Below are 10,563 nucleotides of genomic sequence, written 5' to 3' on the forward strand. Positions count from 1 at the left end.
AAAACTGAATAGAAATTTTATCAAATATATTACCTTCAAAATTTTCATCTATACACTCTATACAAGATATTTCGTTTAAATTTTTGTTTTTCAATCAATTTGTTTGTAGGCTTCCGAAGTTATTGTTACTAAGAGGATAAACTTTATTTTACTAAGAGGATAAATATGTTTATTTGCTCTCAAACCAACTTTGTAGCGGTTTTATCAGTCCTGTGTATTTTTCAATTCAATTTTTTGCTTGACCGACTTTCCGCAAAACAATTAGATATGAATGGTAGAGCCCGTAGGGCGTTTTCTGATGTCACATCATCAGACAACGCCCACCACTAACTATCCACCCCACCATCTCAACTCCCCACCCCATCAGTCTCCTGTTTATACACCTCCAGTTGGCAATTTGAACCTTCTCGTTGAACCTCTCCACCCTACCTCTTGACCACGCCCCCAAATTCTAGCACCCCTAAGCACTAACTGGATCAACCGAAAGCCAACCGCTAGATTAGCTTTGGTTCAAGTTTTAAAAACTAAAAATTTTAGTAACTAAACAACACTGCTTCTAAAAATAAAGACCATATTTTATGGGAAGAAGAATAGCCGTTCACCTGATATAATTAGATAAATCTTCCTCTCCACAATTAAACCTTTCTTTAGCCTCAAATTAGGTTGTTCCATCTCAAACAACTTAAACCGTTGATTGGGAAAGAAATGGAATTTCACGAAGCCAGTCAAGGAAATGAGAATTTCAAGAAGTAAGTCACAGAGAGAAATTCAAACAATCATTGTACCAGTTTGTGGAACGCTTAGCAGCATCACTCAATGCAAATACCCTCAAAAGCTGGAAGTGCTTTTAACTAAGCCAACAAAAAACAGAAGAGAAGATTGTAAACCCTTTTATATATCTACTTTTTATACCAACAGAAAGTTTGATAAGGAATTTCTCGAGAAGAAGATCAGTTAAAATCTTAGACGAAAAATGAATTTATGTTTATGCTCATCGGCCTAAGTCTTGCATACCAAGACAACTTTTCATTAATATTTGTATTTCTGAAAGTCGCAACCATGGTAGCAAATCAAGCTCTATAAATACATCATAATCCGTGCCATTGGCACACAAGTTTTGGTAAAAAACGGAAGATCCCTTACAATAAATTATATTGAAAGTGAACGTCAACCCCTTCTGACTTCTTCAAAAAAATCAACGTACAAAATGTTTCAACGAAAATAGGTTGGGGGATGGAAATCAGGAAAGGCAAAGATTTTTGGAGGACGGAAGTGTAGGTAGGGGAGGAAAATGAGGGTTTGGGGGAGATAAAATATAAAGAAACTTGGTTCTTTTACAGAAACTTTGATAAGAAGTTTCTCTAGAAGCAGATCAGTTACAATCTTAGACGAAAAATGAATTTATGTTTATGCTCTCCGGCCTAAGTCTTGCATACCAAGACAACTTTTCATTAATATTTGTATTTCTGAAAGTCGCAACCATGGTTACAAATCAAGCTCTATAAATACATCATAATCCGTGCCAGTGGCACACAAGTTATGGTAAAAAACGGTAAATCCCGTACAATAAATTATATTGAAAGTGAGCGTCAACCCCTTCTGACTTCTTCAAAAAAATCAACTTATAAAAAGTTTCAACGAAAATAGGTTGGTGGGATAGAAATCAGGAAATGCAAAGGTTTTCGAGGTACGAATTGTAGGTGGGGTGAGGAAAATGAGGGAGTGGGGGGAGATAAAATATAAAGGAACTTGGTTCTTTTACAGAAACTTTGATAAGAAGTTTCTCGAGAAGCAGATCAGTTAGAATCTCAGACGAAAAATGAATTTATGTTTATGCTCTTGGTAAGTCTTGCAAAACCAAGAGAACTTTTCCTTAATATTTGTTTTTCTGAAATTCGCAAGCATGGTAGCAAGTCAAGCTCTATATATTAATCATATTTCTGCTCACAAATTATGGCCAAGAACGGGAAATCCCTTACTATAAAAAGTATTGAAAGTGTTCGTCAACCACTTCTGACTTCTTCAATAAAATCAAAATATAAAAAGCTTCAACGAAAATAGGTTGGGGATGGAAATCAGGAAAAAAAATATTTTGGAGGACTGAGGTGTAGGTGGGGGAGAAAAATGAGGGTGTTGGGGGATAAATATTAAGGAACGTGGTTCCTTTACAGAAAGATTGATAATTAATTTCTCGAGAAGAAGATCAGTTAGAATCATAGACGAAAAATGAATTTATGTTTATGCTCTTAGGCCTAAGTCTTGTATGCCAAGACAACTTTTCCTTTATATCTGTATTTCTGAAAGTCGCAAGCATGGCACCAAATCAAGCTCTATATATTAATCATAATTCTGCTCACAAGTTATGGTCAAAAACGGGAAATCCCTTACTATAAAAAAATATTGAAAGTGAACGTCAACCACTTCTGACTTCTTCAATAAAATCAACATATAAAAAGTTTCAACGAAAATAGGTTGGGGGGATGGAAATCGGGAAATGAAAAGGTTTTGGAGAACGGAAGTGTAGGTGGGGGGAGGAAAATGAGGGTGTGGGGGGAGATTAAATATAAAGGAACTTGGTTCCTTTACACTCCCAGCAACAAAAGGCAACATTTGAAATGAAAAGGTGAACACAATAAAACAAAGTACAAAATGTTTTATTTCAGATATTGAGTTGCTTTTGTGTGTGTGTGTGTGTTTCAATGAAGTTGTTTCAGTGACCCTCCGGCGCACTTGAAAACTGTGGGAATACACGGCATAAGGTTACTGCCGGTCTGTGTGCCATTCCTGAAGCCATATGGATGTCGAAGTTCTTGGCTATTCCGTCTGAACCTCTGTATGCTTTTACAATCCTCCCGAGAGGCCAGATGCCTCTTGGTGTGAACCCTTGAGCACCCACACAATGTCACCTTCATCCAGCTCATCATTTGATCTTTGTCACTTCGTTCTCTCGTTGAGGTCAGGAACATATTCCTTCAGCAACCTGCTCCAGTAGTGGTGAAGTAGCGTCTGTGTCAGCTTGAAGTCCTTAGTGGATAACGGGTGGTTGTAGTTCACAAGAGATTTCAAACACATTCGAATGAGGAAGTGATTCAGAGTAAGTGATCCCTCATCTGAGATGCTGCAGCCCAAATGAGTTAATGGTCTGAAATTCCAAATTGACGCGGCCTCGGTCACAACTGGCTGGAAAACTGAGAGTGTTAGTTTCCGACTGCCCAGCACTATTAATAGATTCCTCTTCGCGGTCTGTATCAGCCTCTCCCAGACTCCTCCGAAGTGTGGTGCCAATGGAGGGTTGAAAGTCCACTGAATGTTCTGATGAGCCAATTGCAGACCGATGTACTCGTTGTCTGGCGTGTAGCCTCTCTGGAACTTCATTGCATGGTTGGCTCCAAATGGAGTTTCTGCCATCTTCACTCACAATGAGGTCAAGGTATCCTCGTCGGGATACAATTCTGCGGATGGTCATGAGAAGACAATCGGTTGAGAGGTCATGGCATACTTCTAGTTGGACGGCTCTGTTGACCAGGCATCCGAACAAGCAGACGAAGTGCATCTGGGTGCCCTCTCTCTTGTCCTCAATGCAGAAAGGTCCAAACACGTCCATTCCTGTGTTGACGAAGGAGTACTGCTTGTTTACATCAGGAAATCTGAATTCAGGCAGATCGGTCATCTTCGGACTCACATTGTCTGCCCTCAACCGTAAGCAAATAAAGCAGTACCTCCCCAGACTTTGCAGCACTTTTCTCAATCCAATCATCAAGAAAGTCTGTTGCCGGTGGGCCTTCACATGTTCCAGGCCCTGATGGCCACAGTAATGGTGCTCATTTTCAACCAACAATGCTGCAATTCTGCTCCTGCTATGGAGAACGAGCGGATATTTTGCACTGTAGGTTAGAGGTGCCTTTTTGAGTCTTTCTCCTGCCCTCAAGGGTCCGATGCAGTCTTGAAAGGGAGTCAAGGGCATCGGTTGTCTCTTTTCTCAAGCTTGTTTCCCTTCAACATTGAAGAAATTGTTCCTGAGAAAACTCGTTTTGGGACATTTCGATGAGGTGCCTTGTCCCGTTCTCATCTGATGCAAAAATGACAGCGTTGGAGGTCTCAAGTTATTCGTATTGTCTTTTAGTTCCGAGTTTTGCCTTGAAGTGTCCTATTGCCTGGAACACCCTTCTAGTAGAGTTGAGTAGTCAACTCCATGCTGAAAATTTTTCAACCACAATGACCGGCGTCCGAAGTTGTGTCGCTGCTGTAGCGCATATGTGGGGAACACTGTCCTCGGCAAAATTCTAGGAGTCTTGAGGTGTGCTCAGACAGTCCGGTGGTCGAAGCCACAGCTTTGGTGTGTTAGGGATGAGTTGAGGCCTCGCGCGCCGTGGTTAGCGGGATTCATGTTTCCAAAGATCTGTCTCCAACTGTCCGGTTTAGAATTCTCGTGAATTTTGGCCAATCTGTTGGCTATGTGCAACTTCTTCAAAAAACTCAACGTATAAAAATTTTCAACGAAAAGAGGTTGGGGGGATGGAAATCAGGATATGCAAAGGTTTTCGAGGACCGAATTGTAGGTGGGGTGAGGAAAATGAGGGAGTGGGGGGAGATAAAATATAAAGGAACTTGGTTATTTTACAGAAAATTTGATAAGAAGTTTCTCGAGAAGCAGATCAGTTAGAACCTTAGACGAAAAATGAATTTATGTTTATGCTCTTTGGCCTAAGTTTTGCATACCAAGAGAACTTTTCCTTAATGTTTGTATTTCTGAAATTCGCAAGCATGGTAGCAAGTCAAGCTCTATATATTAATCATATTTCTGCTCACAAATTATGGTCAAGAACGGGAAATCCCTTAATATAAAAAGTATTGAAAGTGACCGTCAACCACTTCTGACTTCTTCAATAAAATCAAAATATAAAAAGCTTCAACGAAAATAGGTTGGGGATGGAAACAAGGAAATAAAAATGTTTTGGAGGACTGAGGTGTAGGTGGGGGAGAAAAATGAGGGTGTGGGGGGATAAATATTAGGGAACTTGGCTCCTTTACAGAAAGATTGATAATTAATTTTGCGAGAAGAAGATCAGTTAGAATCTTAGACGAAAACGAAAAATGAATTTATGTTTATGCTCTTAGGCCTGAGTCTTGTATACCAAGACAACTTTTCCTTTATATCTGTATTTTTGAAAGTCGCAAGCAGGGCAGCAAATCAAGCTCTATATATTAATCATAATTCTGCTCACAAGTCATGGTCAAAAACGGGAAATCCCTTGCTATAAAAAAATATTGAAAGTGAACGTCAACCACTTCTGACTTCTTCAATAAAATCAATATATAAAAACTTTCAACGAAAATAGGTTGGGGGGATGGAAGTCAGGAAATGAAAAGGTTTTGGAGAACGGAAGTGTAGGTGGGGGGAGGAAAATGATGGTGTGGGGGGAGATTAAATATAAAGGAAATTGGTTCCTTTACACTCCCAGCAACAAAAGGCAACATTTGAAATGAAAATGTAAACACAATAAAATAAAGTACAAAATGTTTTATTTCAGATATTGAGTTGTTTTTGTGTGTGTGTGTGTGTGTGTGTTTCAATAAACTTGTTTCAGTGACCCTCCGGCGCACTTGAAAATTGTGGGAATATACGGCTTAAGGTTACTGCCGGTCTGTGTGCCATTCCTGAAGCCATATGGATGTCGAAGTTCTTGGCTATTCCGTCTGAACCTCTGTATGCTTTTACAATCCTCCCGAGAGGCCAGATGCCTCTTGGTGTGAACCCCTGAGCACTCACACAATGTCACCTTCATCCAGCTTATCATTTGATCTCTGTCACTTCGTTCTCTCTTTGAGATCAGGAACATATTCCTTCAGCAACCTGCTCCAGTAGTGGTGAAGTAGCGTCTGTGTCAGCTTGAAGTCCTTAGTGGATAACGGCTGGTTGTAGTTCACAAGAGATTTCAAACACATTCGAAGGAGGAAGTGATTCAGAGTAAGTGATCCATCATCTGAGATGCTGCAGCCCACATGAGTTAATGGTCTGAAATTCCAAATTGACGCGGCCTCGGTCACAACTGGCTGGAAAACTGAGAGTGTTAGTTTCCGACTGCCCAGCACTATTAATAGATTCCTCTTCGCGGTCTGTATCAGCCTCTCCCAGACTCCTCCGAAGTGTGGTGCCAATGGAGGGTTGAAAGTCCACTGAGTGTTCTGATGAGCCAATTGCAGACCGATGTACTCGTTGTCTGGCGTGTAGCCTCTCTGGAACTTCATTGCATGGTTGGCTCCAAATGGAGTTTCTGCCATCTTCACTCACAATGAGGTCAAGGTATCCTCGTCGTGATACAATTCTGCGGATGGTCATGACAAGACAATCGGTTGAGAGGTCATGGCATACTTCTAGTTGGACAGCTCTGTTGACCAGGCATCCGAAAAAGCAGACAAAGTGCATCTGGGTGCCCTCTCTCTTGTCCTCAATGCAGAAAGGTCCACACACGTCCATTCTTGTGTTGACGAAGGAGAACTGCTTGTTTACATGAGGAAATCTGAATTCAGGCAGATCGGACATCTTCGGACTCACATTGTCTGCCCTCCACCGTCAGCAAATAAAACAGTACCTCCCCAGACTTTGCAGCACTTTTCTCAATCCAATCATCAATAAAGTGTGTTGCCGGTGGGCTTTCACATGTTCCAGGCCCTGATGGCCACAGTAATGGTGCTCCTTTTCAATCAACAATGCTGCAATTCTAATCCTTCTATGGAGAACGAGGGGATGTTTTGCACTGTAGGTTAGAGGTGCCCTTTTGAGTCTTCCTCCTGCCCTCAAGAGTCCAATGCAGTCTTGAAAGGGAGTCAAGGGCATCGGTTGTCTCTTTTCTCAAGCTTGTTTCCCTTCAACATTGAAGAAAATGTTCCTGAGAAAACTCGTTTTGGGACATTTCGATGAGGTACCTTGTCCCGTTCTCATCTGATGCAAAAATGACAGCGTTGGAGGTCTCAAGTTATTCGTATTGTCTTTTAGTTCCGAGTTTTGCCTTGAAGTGTCCTATTGCCTGGAACACCGTTCTAGTAGAGTTGAGTAGTCAACTCCATGCTGAAAATTTTTCAACCACAATGACCGGCGTCCGAAGTTGTGTCGCTGCTGTAGCGCATATGTGGGGAACACTGTCCTCGGCAAAATTCTAGGAGTCTTGAGGTGTGCTCAGACAGTCCGGTGGTTGAAGCCACAGCTTTGGTGTGTTAGGGATGAGTTGAGGCCTCGCGCGCCTTGGTTAGCGGGATTCATGTTTCCAGAGATCTGTCTCCAACTGTCCGGTTTAGAGTTCTCGTGAATTTTGGCCAATCTGTTGGCTATGTACATCTTCTGTCTTTGCTTGGAATGGATCCATCCATGTGTAGCGGTGCTGTCTGTCCAAAAGTGTTTTGAACCTATGGTTGTTGTCATCTCGCTCTCACAGAATCCAGCTAGCTCTGCTCCAAGTGTTGCTGCTTCCGATTCCAATTTTGAAATGCTCAGCTGCTTAATTGGTGCCACTTTTGTTTTACTGATCACATATCGGGATGTGGAAGATCCACCCGCGTTGGTTGTCCTTACATAAACTCTGGCAGCAATTGCACTCATTGAGGCATCAGTGAACGTTTCAAGTTGAAGGGTTCCACTGGTGCTGTAAATCAAGCCTCTAGGAGTGTGGATTGAAGTCATGCTGTCGAACTCATCCATTCACTCCTGTAGTTCATGTTGGTAGTATACTGACACACGTTGATCCCAGTTTCTGCCCTCTTTAATGATTTTTTGGAGAATTCATCTAATTCTGATGGCAAAGGGTGAAATGAGTCCTACTGGATGAGAGAAGATGCCATTGAATGCATATTTCGTCGAGTCAGCTGTTGTCCTGTGTAGAGATGCTTCGGTTTTGCAAATATCAACTCTTCAGACTTGAGGTCCTACGTCTGACCAAGGATTGTTTGGGTTTTCATTTCTGCCTTCTCTTCTTCCATTAGTTCTTCTGATGCGGCTGGTTTGTTGCTCAGGAACTTCGTCGGATTGAACCCTCCTGTAAGTAAAACAGTTTCGATCTCCTCTGCACTTCTGCGGGCCTCCTCTTCAGAAGGGTAGTTCTGCATGAAATCATTCATGTAGAGCTGCTGCATGATTGATGTGTGCGCCTCTGGAAACTCTTGTTTGTTGTCTTTTAAACACTTCTGCAGAATGAAAATTGCACAATAAGTTAAACATGTGGCTCCAAAAATGGGTCGATTGTATTTGAATATCTTTTCATTGCCATTCTCTGTCCACAGAAAACGGAGGTAGTCCTGGTCTTGTGGCTGGATGCCAATCTGCATGAACTTTGCCTCGATGTCAGCTGTGATTGCCACCGAGTACTGTCTGAAGCGGTGAAGAAGGCCATGCAGGTTTCAGAGTAGATCTCGCCCTGTTAGCAATGCATCAATGAGTGAGTTTCCCTTATATTTGGAAGCAGCGTTTGTGACTCTACGGATTTTGTCTGGTTTCTGTTTGTTGATAACTGGGTGATGGGAAAGGTACAAGACAGATTGTGTGCAACTGGGGTCTGCAGTTGTGATGTAGTTTTTATCCTTCAGTATCCTTAACCTTGGCCTTGAGGTAGTTGTGATGTCCTTCTTCCATGTGGTAACTGCCACCAATGTGTTTTATGGTATCATTGAGGATCGACACAGCTTTTTTCATATGAAGACTGTCCCTTTGAAGAACACTGATTGAAGTTTATTGCTTCAATTGTCCAGAAGAGTTGGAGAAGATCATCATCTGGATCGTCTTCTCGTCTCTTGATATGATTGAAAAGTGTTATGCTTGTACTGTTTGACTGTCCAACCTTCTTCTGTGTGTACCTCTGAGGATTGGGCCCTGTCAGTGTCCAGCCAAGCAGAGTGATGCCTCCGTATGATGTGCCAGTGGGTCCTGTTGTGAACTGTCTGGGAACCGTTGCTGTGAATGCATCTGCTCCAATCAGAATTCCGATCCGGCTGTCCCTGATTGTTGGAAATCTTATGTTCTGGAGGCGAGCATGGTCTCTGCAGATCTCATTCAACATTACAATTTGAACTCTTAGCATCCGAAACTCCTCCATTGCTGTTGCGTACACAGGGATTCTGATCACAGGACAACTGCTGTAGAAAGATCCTATGCCGATCATGACATCTGCTGTCCCCATATATGGACACTGCCAGTCTTGAGCCCAGAACCTCTGTACCCTCGCTGCTTCGCCTTAACCTCCAGACAATCAATGCGTGTCCAATTTTTGACGGTCTATATATATATATATATATATATATATATATATATATATATATATATTTATATATATATATATATATAGATATATATAATCATTGTTAGAATTGCCCCCTCTCAACAAATTATCCACTCTCTCTTACATCATTTTATCCCCTCAGACCATATTGCCCCTAAACTCCTACACTATTTTACCCCCCTTGGCAGCCCAGCTCTTAGCTGATTTTATTCCCTCTGAACAAACTACCCCCCCACTCTTACATCATTTTACCCCCCCCCCCCCCGGAAGCTCAACTCTTAATTCATTTATCCCCTCTGAACAAAGTACCCCGTCAGTCTTACACCATTTTACCCCCCCCCCCCCTGGCAGGCCAGCTTTTTTCTCATTTTACCCCTTCTCAAACAAATACCCCCTCACTCTTACACCAATTTAACACTTGGCAGCCGAACACTTACATCATTTTACCCCCTCTGAACAAATTACCACCTCAGTTTTACACCATTTTACCACCCTTGGCAGCCCAGATCCTAACTCATTTTAACCCCTCTGAAAAAATTACCCCCTCACTCCCACACCATTTTACCCTCTTTGGCAGCTCAACTCTTACCTCATTTTACCCCCTCTGAACAAATTACCCCTCACTCTTACAACATTTACCCCCCATTGGCAGCTCAACTCCTACCTCATTTTAGCCACTCTGAAGAATTTACCCCCTTACTCTTACAACATTTACCCCCCATTGGCAGCTCAACTCCTACCTCATTTTAGCCACTCTGAAGAATTTACCCCCATACTCTTACACCATTTTGCCCCCCCCCACCGTGGCAGCCCAGCTCTTACATCGTTTTATCCCCCTCCGAACAAATTAATCCCACGCTGGTACACCATTTCATCCCCTTGTCAGCCCAGCTCTGACCTCATTTTACCCCCTCTGATCGAATTACCCCTTCACGCTTACACTATTTTATCCCCCTTGGCAGCTCAACTCTTACATCATTTATCCCCTCAACCTTACATTGTTTTATCCCCCATATCTGAACACTGCCAGTCTTGAACCCAGAAACTCTGTACACTCAGCTGCTTCGCCTTAACCTCCAGACCATCAATGCTTGTCCCACTCTCGACGGTCTATAAATATATATATATATATATATATATATATATATATTTAAATATATAAATTTATTTATATATATATATATATATATATATATATATATATATATTTATATATATATATGTATATATATATATGAATAATAATTGTTAGACTTGCCCCCTCTCATTATATTATCCACTCTCTCCTACATCATTT

General features: G+C 41.8%; 2 protein-coding genes across 2 annotated transcripts; both read right to left on the reverse strand.

The window, feature by feature from the left end:
* Nucleotides 1-3,106: 3,106 nt before the first annotated feature.
* LOC142357617 (uncharacterized) lies at nt 3,107-3,964 on the reverse strand. The gene has a single exon (XM_075409164.1). It carries the CDS (start codon nt 3,962-3,964, stop codon nt 3,107-3,109), a length of 858 nt encoding a protein of 285 aa, XP_075265279.1.
* Nucleotides 3,965-5,808: 1,844 nt separating this feature from the next.
* On the reverse strand, nt 5,809-6,282 carry LOC142357618 (uncharacterized). The gene has a single exon (XM_075409165.1). The coding sequence runs from the start codon at nt 6,280-6,282 to the stop codon at nt 5,809-5,811; it is 474 nt and encodes a 157-aa protein (XP_075265280.1).
* Between the last annotated feature and the right edge of the window lie 4,281 nt (nt 6,283-10,563).

This window comes from Convolutriloba macropyga, unplaced genomic scaffold (assembly GCF_964194025.1).
Source record: "Convolutriloba macropyga unplaced genomic scaffold, txConMacr16.3 SCAFFOLD_1895, whole genome shotgun sequence".
Taxonomy (NCBI): Eukaryota; Metazoa; Xenacoelomorpha; order Acoela; family Convolutidae; genus Convolutriloba; species Convolutriloba macropyga.